The 17,758-nt window shown below is 45.4% G+C and overlaps 1 protein-coding gene and 1 non-coding gene across 2 annotated transcripts in view; one reads left to right on the top strand and one right to left on the bottom strand.

The window, feature by feature from the left end:
• Positions 1 to 1,427: 1,427 nt before the first annotated feature.
• LOC149067694 (uncharacterized) overlaps positions 1,428 to 17,758 on the bottom strand; it is a 28,297-nt gene continuing 11,966 nt past the window's right edge. The window contains exon 2 of the mRNA XM_089252225.1: positions 1,428 to 6,583. Coding sequence (XP_089108351.1) covers positions 5,037 to 6,583 — 1,547 coding nt within the window. The 3' untranslated portion in view covers positions 1,428 to 5,036. The remainder of the gene's footprint in view (positions 6,584 to 17,758) is intronic.
• Positions 8,269 to 8,463, top strand: LOC149067695 (small nucleolar RNA U3). Its single transcript, XR_016195313.1, has one exon. It is a non-coding gene; the product is annotated as a small nucleolar RNA U3 (small nucleolar RNA).

The raw sequence follows: 17,758 nt of genomic DNA on the forward strand, positions 1-17,758 counted from the left end.
ACGTGTACGGGTATGGAGACAACCTCATGAATCCATGGACCCTACATGCCAACAGAGGACTGTTCAAGCTGGTGGAGGCTCCGTGATGGTATGGGGCGTGTGCAGTTGGCGTGATATGGGACCCCTGATACGTCTAGATACGATTCTGACAGGTGCGTAAGCATCCTGTCAAATCACCTGCCCCCATTCATGTCCATTGTGCATTCCGACGGACTTGGACAATGCGACACCCCACACGTCCAGAATTGCTACAAAGTGGCTCCAGGAACACTCTTCTGACTTTAGACAATTCCGCTGGCCACCTAAATCCCCAGATATGAACATTATTGAACATATCTGGGATGCCTTGCAACGTGCTGTTCAGAAGAGATCTCCACCCCCTCTTACTCCTACTGATTTATGGACAGCCATGCAGGATTCATGGTGTCAATTACCTCCAGCACTACTTCAGAGATTAGTCGAGTCCATGCCACGTCGTGTTGCGGCACTTCTGCGTGCTCGCGGGGGCCCTACACGATATTAGGCAGGTGTACCAGTTTTTTTGGCTCTTCAGCGTATAATAGAAATTATTTGACTTATTTCTTTGTAACGCTTGTTATTTATTTTTGATAAATTTCGATTTTTCCTATCCCGATTAGCAACATAGTACCGGAAGATAAAGAACTATAGACTGTGCTGTTTTTACTTAGTTTCCCGGGCTTTGAATATTTTTTTAGTAGCGCCGTGTGAGGGAGAACGGGCAACTCGACCCGTTCAAGTCAACTCAACTCTCAAGTTGAGGCAATTCGATTTTAGTTTCCCCGTGAGGACGGCCGTAAGTACCAATGCATCTTTGTCCCAAGGTGGTTTTGCCTCCTGGCAGTCCGGTGGTTAGGGAGCTAGCTTCTGACTATGCAGGTCTGGGTTCGAATTCCGGATTGGGAATGGATGCCTACTAACACACTAACAAATTCCATGATCTCTTGGGAATACGTGATGATCACGTTATTAAAAAAAACATCTTTGATAGTCCCGGGCAGAGGCGGATTTAACAGTGGGCGCACCTGGGACCCCGACTTCAAAAGGGCCCCCCCCACCCGAAAAATCGAAACTTCACACTTTTTTCTAATTTAAGGGCCCCAATATTTTCTTTTGCGCCAGGGGGCCTCGACCGACTTTAATCCGTCACTGACCCCGGGGCTATCAGATTCATTTAGACGGCCCCGTTGTTGCGGTCGTATGAACTTGCGTCATTTTTACTCAGTCGCCTGGGTTTCGAAATTTTGGCAAGAGCATGTGAAGGAAAAACGGGAAACTTGAGTCGTCCAGTCTTCTGGTCTCTTGGTTTGCAGGCTACTGGAGATCGATTTTGAGTATTCCGTATTAAGTGGAGGTTAAAAACACAAAAACAAGGCACAAAAAAAAAAAAAAAAAATAACAGTAGCCAAAACAAATTTCAAAATATATATTTCAATTTCTTTTTTATTTTAATATTCACACTTGAATAAAGATGTCGCGGCGAATCTCATCGATGGATAATTAATGTCCGATATCAAGAACACCGCGTTCGGGGTTATTTTCCTCTTCTTCCGCCATGTTGTTGCTGATAACCCGATCAACGTGCTTAACCCTTACAGCGGCAATCCCGAGATATCTCGTCAAACTTGATGTTGCTTCATTTCGGTCAACCCGAAACATCTCGGGTTCTTAATACGCTTTTATTTCCAATGTGACAGTTGTAATGCCGATCAGGAAAAATTTTGGCAACCGCTTTTGAAGGGTTAAGGAGTGTGAATCGGGTTCTTCGAATTCCGTCGGGAATCTATTCCGACGAGCTGTGAAAAGGGAAACGCTGTTCTCTCTTCAGCGCGCGTGTTCATCAGGTGGGGGGGGGGGGGGGGTGCACAACCTTTTTCAGCCAGCGGGGCAGATACAGAGGCGTATTTATATAGGAGGGCTGAACGGGCATTAGCCCAGGGCAATGAATTCGAAGGGGGGGGGAAAGGACAAGTTTTAGTAATGATTGGCCAAGAGGATTGTAGAAGAATTTGAAAAAAAGTGGTAAAAAACCCCATAAATCCACCTCTGCCTGGATAGTGAGGGACAGATTAGTGAGTGACCAAATCAGTGACTGTGTGAGCATTGGATTAATCAGAGTGTGCATGAGATTCTTAGAGAAAGTGTGTGTAAGAATTCATTATAACGACGACCGGCGTATAACTAGTAGTAGCTTATGAGCCGTGTCACCCGGACAGGGGGGGGGGGGGTCTTCAACTTTTATCGAGTCGCGAGCACTGCCTATGCTCAGGGCCGCAACTAAGGGAGAGCAGGCGGGTCTCGTGCCCCGGGCGCTAGACCCGAGGAGGCGCAAATTTCATTCTGAAACCGCTCCTTCAACATTACAAGGGGGCGTCGAAATGTGTGCTTGCCCCGGGTGACCAAGAATCTAGTTGTGGCACTGCCTTATGCTTATCATCCAACAGAGAGCACCTCTTACGGCAAGGGTGTTCAACATTTAGGAGAGTGCGTGGTAACTTGAATCTTTTGAAAATGTGTCGCGGGCGATTAAGTGATCTGGAATTGCGTGGTGGGCCACTTGAGTCATCTATAGATGTGCAGCGAATCACTTAAGTGATCTGTAAATTTGCCGATGGCCACTTAAGTGGTCACTAACTACGCCACGGGTCGCTTGCTTGAGTGGACTGGAGTTGTGTCGCGGGCCGCTTAAATCATCTGTAAATATCCCGTGGGGGTAACACTTAAGTGCAAATGTGCCGCTGAGTTCATTTTCACAAAATTAGGGCACGAGGTCGCGGGCCACATCATATTACACCGAGGGCTGCATTAGGTCCACGGGCCATGAGTTGAGCATGTATGCCAGCGAGTGACCTAGAGCAGTGATTCTCAACCATTGGAAGCCAGCGGCCTGGTTGATTTCTTTTTTGTGAGTGGAAGCATAGGCGGAGATAGACTCGGAAGTCTGGGGGAGCACGATGATGATGATGTCACTTCCTACACAACATATACATTAGATCTGCCCACTCCCTTTTTGACGCTGGGGGAGGGGGGGGGCAAATGGGAAGGCCCAATTATACACACGACGAATGGAAAATGAATGACGAAAAATGAAACAGTGAATCACTCTCGGCCCGGTTTGACTGATGGTGGTTCCCGGTACTGGGCCGCGGGCCTGTTGTTGAGAAATACTGACTTGGAGAGTGAGAAGCAGGGTCAGCGAGTGACTAAAAGACTGACCTACAGAGTGTGAAAGTATGGGAGTGATTTACAGAGTGTGAAAGTATGGGAGTGATTTACAGAGTGTGAAAGTATGGGAGTGATTTACAGAGTGTGGAAGAGTATGGGAGTGACCAAGAGAGCAAACTACCACATCAGTGTACGACCAAAAGAGTGACCTAGAGAGTGAAGGACGACAAGAGTTACGTAGTGTGTGAGAAAAGAGTGAGACGGACGAAAAAGGGGTGGCCTATAGAGCGTGATTGCATGCATGATTAAAAGGGTGACCTAGAGAGCGTGCATGATCAAAAGGGTGACCCAGAAAGCGTGCATGATCAAAAGGGTGACCCAGAGAACGTGAAAGCATGCATGATTAAAAGGGTGACCTAGAGAGCGTGCATGATCAAAAGGGTGATCTAGAGAGCGTGCATGATCAAAGGGTGACCCAGAGAGCGTGCATGATCAAAAGGGTTACCTAGAGAGCGTGCACGATCAAAAGGGTGATTTAGAGAGCGTGAAAGCGTGCATGATCAAAAGGGTGACCTAGAAAGCGTGCATGATCAAAAGGGTGACCTAGAAAGCGTGCATGATCAAAAGGGTGACCTAGAAAGCGTGCATGATCAAAAGGGTGACCCAGAGAACGTGAAAGCATGCATGATCAAAAGGGTGACCTAGAGAGCGTGCATGATCAAAAGGGTGACCCAGAGAGCGTGCATGATCAAAAGGGTTACCTAGAGAGCGTGCACGATCAAAAGGGTGATTTAGAGAGCGTGAAAGCGTGCATGATCAAAAGGGTGACCTAGAAAGCGTGCATGATCAAAAGGGTGACCCAGAGAACGTGAAAGCATGCATGATTAAAAGGGTGACCCAGAGAACGTGAAAGCATGCATGATTAAAAGGGTGACCCAGAGAACGTGAAAGCATGCATGATTAAAAGGGTGACCTAGAGAGCATGCATGATTAAAAGGGTGACCTAGAGAGCGTGCATGATCAAAAGGGTGATTTAGAGAGCGTGAAAGCACGTGTGATCAAACGGGTGAGTGACTTAGGGATAGAAGCATATTTACTTAGGGGGGGGGGGGGGTATGTAGACTCTATCCCAGAGCGGAAAATTTGAGGAATGTGTGGTCAAGGAAATTAGAGTAGAATGAGTGTGAAGGGGCAAAATATTTGCGCTGTATGGCCCACATGCGGCAAGACCATGAAAAAAAAAATCCGTCTTTTTGGGGGTACGGATCCCGCTTTTCTTTCCTACCTAAAAACTTTTCGCGGCGGAGGTTGTGCACCCTCCTGTCGCAGATGAACGAGTCGCGAGGAACCACCCATAACGGACACTTTTTGAATCTTCGTAGAACAGAGCTTCAATGTCTTTCACTAAGCCATTACCACGGACTCTCCCAGTTGCGGACAGGATGTTTCGGTCTCACGTGAGCGGGAGGAAGAAAGGTGTCCGTTATATAGAGTGTTATCCACTGTATCAGGAATATCATGCTTTCCCTCGTATCAAAAAATGGTATACGGTGGAACCTCCAGAGATAACAGACACACATAAGAGCCGGAAATATTGTCCGCAAACAAAGGAGTGTTCGTCAATAGGTAGCGAAGTAGCATTGAAGCCCGTTGATGTAATTCAAAAAGGTGTCCGTTACGTGAGGTTCCACCGTATACTTCCTTTTATTCATAAACAGACTAGATGAAAAATAGTGACAGTCTTGACACGCGTTATGAAAAGGATGGTGATAACGACACGTGGCAAACGATCACGTGAGTGGATATTGGACGCGGCCAGCAGATGATTGTCTTCCGAGAAAATGTCTCCGCCATCATGTGAGTACCGGGGGTTTGCCGACGACCACCTCGGACCGTTTCGACAGCGCGTTGATGAGATGAGCGGGGAAGTTGTCGAAGCCCTGGAATCCCTGTATCGGTCCGTCGATGATGATCTCCGTGGCACCGCCGAAACCGTTGAACACCTCCGCGGGGGCGTAGTGCGAGCGCCCGCCGTCAAAACCGCCCAGAAGCTGGTGCTTCTTTTCCGGGAACAGGCCGCCCCTGATCACTTCAAAATTCCCGCTCCCCAACATGCCGTACGAATAGCGCCTGGCTTCCGAATGCGGTGCGTAGTATTCGGGTCCGCCGCCGCCGCCACCACCACCACCACCCCCGTAATGCCTAGCCGGGGCGTACGAGCTGTATCCGACGGGCGGCCCGGACGAGTACGACGGCGAGACCGGTCCGGCAGAACCGTAGTAAGTGGGTAGGCTGAAGTGTATGGTGCCGCCGTTGAAAGTTCCCGTCAGGGGTATGAAACCGGACCCGGCGTCTTGGTGGTGGTCTTCCGGGATCGAGTACCTGGTGCTTTCCCGGGTCTCGCCGCTGTGGCTGCTGGCGCTGGCAGCGGTGTCGCCGTCGTCAGACCCGGGGTCGTGGTGAGCATTCCTGTCCGGCGACGTGGAACGTCTCCTGCGGCGTCTGGTCTTTCGTTTCTTGGTGTCCGAGTCCTTCTTGGTGGGGCCGCTTACCGTCTTTCCGCTCTTGGTCATGACCACCCTCAGTTCCTGTGAAGCCGATTGGTCCATTCGGTGGTTCTTCAGTGAGGACTTCCTGTCGTCGGCCGCTGGTTCCGTTTTTGGTTTTTCCGTGGGAATGGTTCGTGGTTGTTGTTGTTGTTTGTAGAAGAAAGAGTTCAGCTCCGGTACGCTTTGGTAATGCTGCGAGAACGCGTCGAAGACCTCGCTTGTCTGTTGTGTTTGCGGCTCCCTCTCAGGTGCTGGTGGAACTGGTGACAGACCGTGTATCGCCGGGTCTAAGGCTTCGATGTACGTCGGGTTTGGTTTGGGTGCCGAGTGCGTACCGGAACTGTCGTCTCGGAAAGTGCCACGGCTGCGACCGGGATGGAAGGCGGCCTGGAAGTCATGTGCGGCTCGTCGGTTCTCCGGCGGCGGATTGAAACTCTGCGACACTCGTTGCATGTCGTTGTCGTAACCGGCGGGTCGCAGGTACCCGGCCCCGTTGAAGGACATTTCCTGCAGGTTTGTTTCGTCCGCCTGGTAGACCTCCATCAACCGACTCTCGACTTCGGAGAAGTCCGGCGGCATCACACCGCGCCGCATCGAGTACCGCTGGCGGTCGTCGTCGTCGCGCAGGTAAGCGCCTCGCTTACGCCTCCTCCTCGTACCACCCTCCTGAGACAACTTCAACGAGATGGTGGTCTGGGGTTCGGTCCTGTAAAAGCTGCTCAGGTCGCCGGGATAAGGTATGGACGGCAGGAGGCGTTCGCCGCCGACTGGCACTTCCCTCGTGACCTCGTCGTTATTGTCGTTGTCCAACGATGCGAGGCTCGAGTCTGCGTATATCACCTGTCTCGGTTCTGGAAGACACAAAGTGTGCGATTAGTACATCTTTATACACAGTAAACAATGGAATACAAACATGCATGGAAAGAGTAATTTGACATGCTACCAATGTAGAAAGGGCATGGAAAGAGTAATTTGACATGCTACCAATGTAGAAAGGGGGGGTTCTTGTGATCCTGGATGCTACCGGGGGCGGCACATGTTCAAAAAATGTGGCCCAAACGAGGCCGCGGGCGAGTAAAAAGGGGTAAGAAACACTGCATTGAATTGCATTTCACCACACAGGGTGTCTCATAATTTCCTGAATAGTTTAAAAATTCATAAATTGAAGGATTGGTACATTCGAATGCAATATTTGGGAAAAAGTTATTCTCATGAAGTCATCTCTCATTTGTTTTGGTGTAGGAAAAAATAGTTCGAGTTTCAGTCGGTAGATGGCACTGCACGAAAGCAAATCACTGTAAGTAAAGTAAATCGGAGTCCTATAAATTGCAGGGTGTACGATGAACAGCTCATTTCTGAATGAGCTTGTTACTGGCGCTTGTATAACATTTCTATTGTGATGAAATTGGTGGATTGGTGATTTCACTGTCGGTGAAGTTGTCTTATCTCAGCCATGAATCGCCGGCTGGAGCTTTACGAAAGTTTCGGTCCCAGAAAAGACGGAAGAAAGGTTCAGGTCTAGCCAGGGCCGGTTCTGGATTACTCCAAATGTAAGAGAATAAAATTTTGGTGATAAAAAATGGCACCCTCCCTTCAGTTGGCACCCTAAAAAATCAGCCTTCTTCAGTTGGTGCCATAAGAAATCGGCCCCTATTCAATTGGCGGCTTTTGCGGGTCGCGTGGCTCACGAGATTCAAGGTCAGGCCCTGGTTCCAATCACTCCTGCACGGAGTTTCATGACGCACCCTCTACCGACAAAAATTTGAACTAATTATTTTTCTGCATTTTCATGTAAAGTGTTCAAAAAAATAATAATTTCAAGTGCTCAGGAAAAAATAATTCCAATTGTTCCGGAAAAAGTAGTTCTAAGTGTTAAGGAAAAAATAATTGAGTGTTCAAAACATGGGCGGAGATACGGGGGGGGGGGCGTTGCCCCCCAGCGTCACAGGTAGAGTCGACTAATCTAATGCGGTGTTTCTTAACCTTTTCTTGCCCGTGGCCCCCTTTGAACCATATTTTTTTTTCTCGTGGCTCCCGTGTCTTACCCAGAGTCTTCAACTCTCATCTAGAAGCAAAATCCTTTATACGTATTGAAATGATTTTTTTCAGTGAATTTATACTGAACGAAAATTTTTGCGAAGAAAATTGGCCCCCCGACCACTGGCCTAGAATTTATTGATCTCCCCGTTAGTCCGAGTTCTATCAGGACCGTGTCAACATCATGGGACCCCTAGGCAAAGTGATGTTATGGTAGACTACAGCTGGAACAGCCTACATATTTCCTACTTATTTTCAAAATTAATTGTACTATACAATATATCATAAGGTGGGGCCACTTATGAACATGAGACCCCCGGGAATGACCCCTCAAGAGTAAGACTGACAGAGCTGCAGCCCGGGCCTGATATGGTTTTCATCATTTTTTGTTTTTCACACTATAAATTTAATATAGAGAAGGGTTCTGTGAAAAATCTAGCCGTGAACCTGCGAAAAACCCCATCCTAGGGAACTTGTTGCAAAATGTAGGCGGTGAGGCAAGATCATACTTCATAGGATCATTTCTATAGTATGATTTAGGAGTTCGTGTCTTCGAACTCTCGCAACCCAAACCACGATGATGACGTGAGGGGTTGCCTCCTGAGCGTGAAGCCGGCTCGTAACCTTACAGGTTCTTGCCATTGATGATCGCGCCGGGTGTTGAGGCCTGGGGGGGTCCATGCCCTAAGACGGCCCTGGTTTTATGGGTGGTTTTGTTGGATTCTGTAAGTGTATAGTCACTAATATAAAAGTTTTATTTCTTCACACCTTAGTTTTTCTTCTCAGCTCCCTGCAGCCCTCCAAACCACCTGTCATGGTCCCTTTCTCCATTTTCTTCCGTGGCCCCCTTGAAGTATCCCAGTATCACTAGGGAGCCATATGGCCCCCGGTTGAGAACCACTGATCTAATGTATATATATGCACATAAGAATTGACATCATCATCATCATCGTGCCCCCAGACATACAAGTCTATCTCCGCCTATGGTTCAAAAGGGAAAAGAATTAGTGTGCAGGAAAAAAAATTGCAACTGAACAAAAAGAAAAATTTCGTGTTCAGAACAAAAAGTTTTCAAGTGTTCAGCAAATACCATTTTTAGTATATTTTCGAAAGCAGTGGGGGGGGGGGGGGCCTAAATGACGGGCCTGTGCAGTTAGGGCACAGCACGGGCGATTTTAATCGTTGATTTTGCGTAGCCACACCCCGAAACCGGTTTCAACGCTGCGAAATTCAGCGCAGCTCTGCGGGTGTGGACCTCTGCCTATACGATTCGGACTACTGCAGTAAAACTTGGTGTCTCCCTTTTAAAAAGTCCCGTCACAGAGAGCAACAGACCTACAAACAGCACAAATTCAATCATAAGACATCACTCACTGCACTTCTGAAATATATATGGCGGCACTGAAAAAGCAAACACAACACTTCATACGCATTCAGACTGTTAGGTACATACGCAGTTACACACACCGGCACAATTGATTAGGTAATAAATCACCCATAGATGGTGATAGACCTGAGTTGTGCTCGGTTTGAAAGAAAAGGAAAAAAAGAAAGTACACTGCTCAAAACAATTAGGGGAGCAAGAAAAAAAGTGAAGAAAACCGTGCGAGACAGCCACGTATTGGCATACAATGGATAGTACACGCGTATCAATGCGCAATACAGAAAAAAGACGTAAAAAAATTTGGAATTAAGCTTCAATTCTATGAAATTATGGAAAAAACATGAAAAGATGATTTAGGGCAACAATTTGGCCCTCCATACCAGAACACGTCGGGTGTCACACTCCAGACTGAATCGGGACTCGTCTGTAAACAGCACTTGGCTCCAATCATGTTGCTCCCAATCTCGATGTTCAGCAGCCCATCTTCTTCGGGCCGCACGGTGGCGTGGGGTCAACGGAATGCAGACCATTGGCCTACGTGCATAGAGCCCTCCCTCATGAAGCCGTTTGGCTGGACACCCTTCGTCCTGTTGCCAAGAGCAACCGTCTTTGCAGCTGCGTAGCATTCTATGTTCTGTTTCGACGGGCTGTTAACCGTACATACCGGTCATCAGTTGCTGTAGTGGCGCGTGGCCGACCTTGCCCTGGTCGACGTCTAACATTTCCTGTTTCTTGGAATCGATTCCACAGCCTTGCAACAACACTTCTGGCGACTCCAACAGCGTCCCCGACACTACGTTGTGTTTGCCCGGATTCCAGTCTGCCTATAACACGCCATGCCATGGATTCCGGTAAATCACGTTGTTGAGACATCCTTTTTGAGACAAGTCACCTTGTCTCAAAAAAAAATACTGCGCAATCGAATTTCACAGTTACGGCAGTAAAACAGACGTTTCTGCAACATCCCGATTTCTGCCCTTATCTCCTTTTTCTGGTTTTTGACGTCATGAACTTTGATTTGCAAATGAAGTTTTCTTCTTCCGTTTCCTGCTAGGCTTTAAATTATGGATGATTCATTTTATGTTACTTATCGGTATACATCTTTGCGTAATTTTGTTAAAACCATGTGCTCCCCTAATTGTTTTGAGCAGTGTAAAACTTGGTGGCCCGCGGGAGAGAAGATATAGAAAGTCTTTAATTTGGCGGCAATGTCTGAAAGGTGGAAGACCCTTCGGGAGTAGATTGACTGACTCGGAAGTCGATGTCAGCGGCCACGTTGGAATCAACCGCATAAGGTCGTTAAGTTAAGATATCCAAGGTACCGTGAGGAAGTTATCCACGAGGAAGTCATCACTCTCTATCCCAGCGTGAGAGAGAAAATGTTGAAACTTTATACAAGAACTTCCTAAAAGATGGCGTTTACGAAATCACGAGGAAGTTTTCGAAACCACTCTTTTTTTACTTTCAAAAAATGGTTTGAGCAATCTTTCCGGAAGAGACACTAATCATTAGGAAGAGAGAGAGAGAGAAAGTGCATAAGAAAGAAGATAAAAACTCTTACTTTCCCCCCCAAAAAATTGCAATTACCTAATAATTATTTTTCTTACGACGTCGTCCTCCATTTAGTAAAAGAAGAATAAGAAAAGGGTCGACGGCGTAAATAAGGAGAGTCTTCCAAGCGAGAAGCGATTGCCAGTAGTGTATTATGCACTTTGTGGCCGATGCCATTCATTCGGTCAATAATCTTTGGCCCTTGACCGCTCGCAATTGGATGCGCTACGAAAAAGAAACGAAAGAATCGCGGGGTCTATTCAGGTCCTTTTTATTATTTCTTTCTTGTGTGGGCCCCCGTTCGTTCTAAAAATACCTATTTTATTTACTTTTTTTTGGTTGTTGCCTTTTTATAGTTACAAGGAAAATATCTCAAATAAGAAGGGTTTTCTCTATCTCTCTCTCGCTGAATTTGCATGATCGGGACGGAAGATGGACGTCCCGCGTATCGGTCCGATCGATTCTTTAAGACGGTATTCATGTAAACTTCTATGATCAAGAAGCACGGGCGGCTCTAGCTTATTACCTGCAGCAATGGTGCAGAACCTCATGTGCCGCCCCTGGTGGAAGGCTGAAAGCCAAGGGGGTGACCCTGAGATAAACCTGATCTTTCATTCGCCCGAAGGCACAAAACCAAGACTTTGATCCAGTTTATCAATTCTCCTGATGATGCCAACCACTAGTGTTGGGGAAACGTTGAGAAGAAACTCAAACGGACGACGGTCTTCGAACCCGAAAAAACAATTTGTAACAAAACCATTGGTTCACCAACAGAATATGCTTGGCCATACGTCCCGCCTTTAAAGAAACTGTTCTGGTTTCTTTTCTTTTCAGAATTATCTCACTGCTGTTAATTTATTTTTTGTTTGAACCATGTTAACACCAAAATACCTACTCCAAGGTTCCCAAAGCGAAAATTAGGTGAGTGTAGGGGGAGGGTGGGGGGGTTTGCCACTCTTATAACACGCGGGGGCCGGTGCGAAAATAATTTCGGGGTTCCTTAGCCTCTGTTTTATATATTTGGGGGTGGGGGGGTCGTTCCACATCCAAAGACTCATGCATATCGCAGAATATGCAAGAATAATGCTGTGTATCTACTCACGAATGAAAATTCAGAATTAATGAAGGAAAAAAAAAATCCCAGAATTTATTGAAATGCAGAATTAATGAGAGAAACAATTTCAGAATCGATTGAACGCCAAGTGGTTCCATCCAACCCGCGAAGAAAAGTATCAATGCACACAAAACGATAAATGTCTAGGCTGCATAGCTGGATACTGGGGAGGGGGGGGGGGAAGAAGGCGAAAGAGTCAATCGTGCCCCCCCCCCCCGTCTTATAAAAAATTTGTATTACTATCATAGGTGGAAGGGTGGAATTAAAAAACCCACTCCCCCCCCCGCCCCCCCGAACGAAGAGCCTGTATCCGCTTAAGCTAGTCTGACTATATGTCCTTCATAATACGGGAAATCGCTATCCATACTGGACATCGAAAATTACCGACAAAAAAAAAAAAAAATTGTCAAAAGCAGGTAAAGTTGCCAACTTTCGCTCAAATCAGTGTTTCTCAACCTTTCTGAAAACAAGGACCGGTAAAATGTCTGAAACAATTTGACGGACCGGTTGTGTCCCGTATTGCGGGACATTCCTGTAATTTTCGTTGTTCCGATTTTTTATACGTTTTTCCCGTTGTTTTATCACGGATTATTTTTTAAGAGATCCCGATTACCGATTATTATTTTTCTCAATGAAATATGGTCATCAGATGATTTGGATATTATTTTTCGTTTACTGTGCGATTTGTAGCTGCCATTTATTTCCCTTCAGAAGTTCTAGTAGTAATTAGTTAAATCACATTTAAAGCAATAAATTGCGATATTTAGCAAAATTTAGTGATATCTAGTATTTAGGATCGCAATTTCCCCTGCACTCTTTCTCCTCGATCATGTATAGTGAACCCAAATATGAAGGTATAATTTTACTTGCATCCGTATGGATATTAATGTAAAACCAATTACAACGATAAAATTAAACAATAATTTTATGAGGTCTGAACTGTGGGCCACCTCTGGTCCGCAGACCATAGGGTGAGAAACACTGGCTTAAATTACTGAAAAATCGCTAAATGGCGGGAAATGGGGAGCAACTGCCCGTCGCGCGGAATGGATAAAAATGCAAACATACCAAAAAAATACGTATGAGTGACATATACAGGGCGATTCAGAAAAGATGGGGGGGGGGGGGGAAACTTCAAGAGGCGATAGTACCGCCAATTCAAACAACTGTCATCAAAGAATGCATGGTCTAACCAGTGCAGTCTTAAGGCATGTGCCCCAATGCCGCCCTCCAAGGGGTTCCATTCGGCCTGCGAAGGTGTTCGGGTGGGAAACTATCAATACGCATAACAGATATATAATTCCTAGCGTGACCATAATTTCCTTCATAAAAATTTCAGGGGTGGGGGGGGGGGTTTAAATCGGGATCCGCACGGGATATCTTCAATTATCACCGAAACAATTGTCAATGACACGTAGTCACCAGTTATGGCCGAAACGCAAGTAGGGTGACTAATTAAGACAGAAATATTGTCAAAGGCAATCATAGGTTGCCAACTATCACCAAAATTGCTAAAAGATTGCCAATGGGCGGGAATTATAAGACGCAAGTCGCAAGGAATGAAAATGCAAAAAAAAAAACCGCGTATATTTTTAAAACCGATCACTTAAGTGACACGCGACACATTTACAAATAACTTAACTGTCACAAGGCACATTTCTAAATCACCCCTAAGTGACCAGCGACACATTTCCAAATCACTTAAGTGACCTACGGCACAGTTCCAGTAACCGTAATATGCAAGATGAATGTACAGTATTTATACAGGGTGAGCAAAAAGTCCGTAGAAACTTTAAAAATTCATAAAAACCGGAAAAATGACCGAAATAAAAAACGGTATGCAGGGTTACGCATCGCAGTTCACGGGGATTTTTGTAAGACAGGAAAACAGCCGATAGATGGCATTGGTACGAGCGACTTCGGTGGAAATATACAAATGAGACGGTTACAAGAACTTGCGCTCGTTCCCAATCCACAACCAGTTCACCGTTGTAAACTGTGTAAGTGGACCTGCTGCACTCTGCCGTTGATGGATTTGCGACTCCTGCAATGTGTTATCCCCATAGACTAAAGATATTATTCTTACTCTGTGGTTATCCCCATGGGTGATGGTCATGTGGAACACATACTGCTGTAGTAAACGATTTGGAGGCATTCTGTTTGTTATTTGTGTATCTTTTCTTTGACCTGTGTACGTCAGCGCCACCTATCGGCTGTTTTTTTAGGTTTTTTTTCTTGTCTTCTAATGTCCCGTAACATACAGATATAACTAAATCTGTATGTTACGGGACATTACCATAATTTCGGCTGTCCCAACTTATTTTTATAAAATATCCCGCTTCCCCCCCCCCCCGTTATTTTCAACGAGGTCATGTTATATGTCAACCCATATGGTCACCCTATATTATGCAGGTTTTCTGGTCCGCAAGTGATAGAAGCATCGTTTATCCGGCCCGCGGAATGAAAAGGTTCTGCAGCTCCCTGATGTATGTACATCATTTCACCATATCTGGTTATATTTTTCGCACACGAAAGGTCTTGCAAATGTCAACCTCTGTTATAACGACAAACATTCTCACAGAATCTTCAACACCGTGTTATAAGCGAGTTTGACTTTGTTAAGACGAAAGTAGTGATTAGCGTTGGTTTTCGTTGTTTTTTTAAGAAAATGGGACTCACTGAACCATCGTCTTCATCCATATCACAAGAGAGCATATACCGTACTTACACGCGTACTACTTTCCCAAGTTGCAAAATCTTTCCCCTTTTCTTCCCATATATGACGTTATCCAAGCGTTACGAGAGTATATTGACAATGTACCTTTTATAACGTTATATGGAAGATACGAGCGTATCTTCACCGATCAGTGATGTGTGAAAACACTTTCTGAGAATCGACGTGGCGTAAAGATCGATAATACGTCGATTCTTCTTTAAACACGTCCCTTTTTTGTTCTGACTAAATATTGAGGTTTTCTACAAATCGTAGGAATCCTTACGGGAAGAAACTATGAATATGGCATGCGTATGTGCTTGATGTGTGTGTGAATATCTTTATAATACATGCTCAGTACATGGCCCGTGGGCCAAATATGGTCCTCGGAGTGATATGATGCGGCCTGCAACCACAAACATGACTTCATAGAAATGAACTACACTGCATATTTCTAGACCTCTTGAGTAACCTGCGGCGCGATTCCAGACCACGATTCAAGCGGCCCACGACACACATTTTCAGATCGCTTAAGTAATATGCGGCACAGTTCCAGATCACTTACCAGTGATCAAAGTGGCCAGTGGCATATTTACAGAGCACTTTCGAGATTTTCTTTACAGCCTGGGGGGGGGGGGCATTCAAGTATTACGTCAGTATCGGGGGAGGGTCAGTGTTTTGCTGACAGGGGGGGGGAAGGGTGTCAAAAATGACTGAAAATCTGCTTACGTAATACTTGAACGGCCCCTTACGGCCCGGCGAACGTCACTCAAGTGATACCGCGGATCACTTAGGTTCTCTGGTAATGTACTGCGTGTAACTTGAGTGATGTAGAACTGCAATACGGGCCGCTTAAATGCTCTAAAACTGTGCCATATGCCACTTACGGGATCTCTAAATGTGCCACGGACTGCTTGAGTGTTCTGAAACTGTGCCGTGGGTCACTCTAGTGATTTGTGAAAGGGGTCAAAAATGGCTAAAAATCTGCTGACGTAATACTTGAACGGCCCCCTTATTAGTTCGCATCGCTGTCAGAGAGCACGCGTTCCGAACTTCCTGTATATTTTGTTAATTATCATACGGATTACAAAACGATAGAAAAACTCGATTGTTCCACAATACTACACGTAGTCCAAAAATGTATGTGCAAGGGGGCATTATTACTAAACTTCCGGTTCGGTATAAGCACCCATTAGCCTCGAGGCAGGGACATTAAAAAACATTGTCTGGAAGAGAGAGAGAGAGAAATGGGAAAATAATAAAGGAAATGTAACATTGATCCCCCCAAGCTCTCGAAATTAATCCGTTTTATGCAAATTTCACGCAATAAGGAAAACAAACGGAGACAACAGCCCGAAGGGAGACATTTAAGAGGGTTAAAGAAGCAGTTGCCATTATGGCACTTGAAGCCATAAAAATGGATGTCGAAACAATCGGATGAGAAACTAAAAAAAGAACAACATTGAATAGTTGAAATCAAAAGAGATGTTTTGAAACATGGAAAGAGAAACAAAAAAAACGTTGTCATTGGATTTTGTTTTTACTTGTTTCGAAACAATACTCGAACGAAAGAGAGGGGGTTTCCCAAGTGTACGAACGGACACAAAGTGGTTCTTTGATTCGACAACCAAATCTCTTGTCCACGATTAGGTTTAGGTAAAATTCCGGCTGCCTTGACCGATACCAGAGAGTTTTTCCCACTGAGAGGAGACCATATCTCATTTTGGAATGATCATGGCATACTTTACTTACAAAAATAGATTTGTGTACAGGTTGATTCTAAAACGTCTGGCTAAACTTTGAAGCAGCCCTTTCTCAAATGGTTTTCCGCGGTCTAGAGGGGTATTTATGGGTTTTGCCGCCTGTGCGCTATTTTCCAATTAGTCCAATTTTCTTGACCACTCATTTCTCAAATTTGCCATCACTGAGAGCTTGCCGTCCTGGGTTAGTCCCCCCCCCCCCATTCAGACTCCTTTCCCTTGCCGATATTCCTCTGTCTCTAAGTCACTGTTTGGTCACCCATATGCTTGAACTCACACCAGATCACTCTCTTCTTCGATCATTGTGTTGGTTTCCTCACTTCTTGGTCACTCTTTTAGTCACTCACTGTCGTAGTCCCTCGGTCTACAGGCAGAGGCAAATTTATTATTTTGCTGCTCTTCTTCCACGCTATTCGAATTTTATTTTGGCCACTTATTCGTCAAATTTGTAACTCCTCTACACTTGCTGACCTGGGCTATAGATCGCTTAGCCCTTGGGGAGCATTCAAGTATTACGTCAGCATCGGGGGGGGGGGGGAAAGGGGGTTTCGGATTTGCTGACTTTTGCTGACAGGGGGGGGGGTGTCAAAAATGGCTGAGAATCTGCTTACGTAATACTTGAATGGCCCCTTTTGCAAATGCGCGTCCGAAGATCCCGTTCACTGCGGCTTATGTCAAAGGTTTCTGCGAGAGAGATACTAATGAACAGCAATGCAAAGGGTTATAGTAATATTCTGCAGGGCTCTGAAAATTTATTTTAGATAATCAACACAGTGAATATTTCATGGGTGATTCCTGAAACATGTAACTTCGAGGGTTCCCCTGTGACCAGATTTCCGACGTTTTTACTCACATAAAACCCGTAATATTAAACACACACACACACAACAACAACACAAAATATGAATATTTATACAATACATTGCCTGTCTCAGGTGACGAGAGAAGATTGTGATTGCGTTGTGTAACTTTGTACTTATTCAGTACAAAAAAGGGGCGTAGAATTCCCTGGCGAGGGAAAAGTGAACACACGTGTTGCTTCCATGTATTTATGTGTGGTTTCTCTATGGGAAGGTGAGAGAGAAGTGTTGGGTGCGCTCGTGACACATGGGCAGAGTAAACATTCAAACGTCATTCTCCACGTTCTTTTTTTTTTTTTGCAAGGACATTGCACATTCGTGATTCTGGCATGACGGAGTCTACATATTGATTATTGCGCACAAGTAGAATTTGATATAATTACATTGTATGATATACATGGTAATTAATTAGTTCAGCTGAATAAAGGCATTCGTTAGTTTTGACATATTATTAAATGGAAATGAATTTCTTATTTGTAGGTTTTTATTTTGGAGAAGGGTGCGGTAGCCCGGTCGATAAGATGCTCGCCTAAAGTACCAAAGGATGTTTAGAGGTGTCGCGAGTTCGATACCCGGTTCGTCCTTGTCAGAAAACTTTCCTGACACA

The sequence above is a fragment of the Pholcus phalangioides genome, unplaced genomic scaffold (assembly GCF_987345545.1).
Source record: "Pholcus phalangioides strain wild (caught in Gottingen) unplaced genomic scaffold, Ppha-v1.0 ptg000028l_1, whole genome shotgun sequence".
NCBI classification, from domain to species: domain Eukaryota; kingdom Metazoa; phylum Arthropoda; class Arachnida; order Araneae; family Pholcidae; genus Pholcus; species Pholcus phalangioides.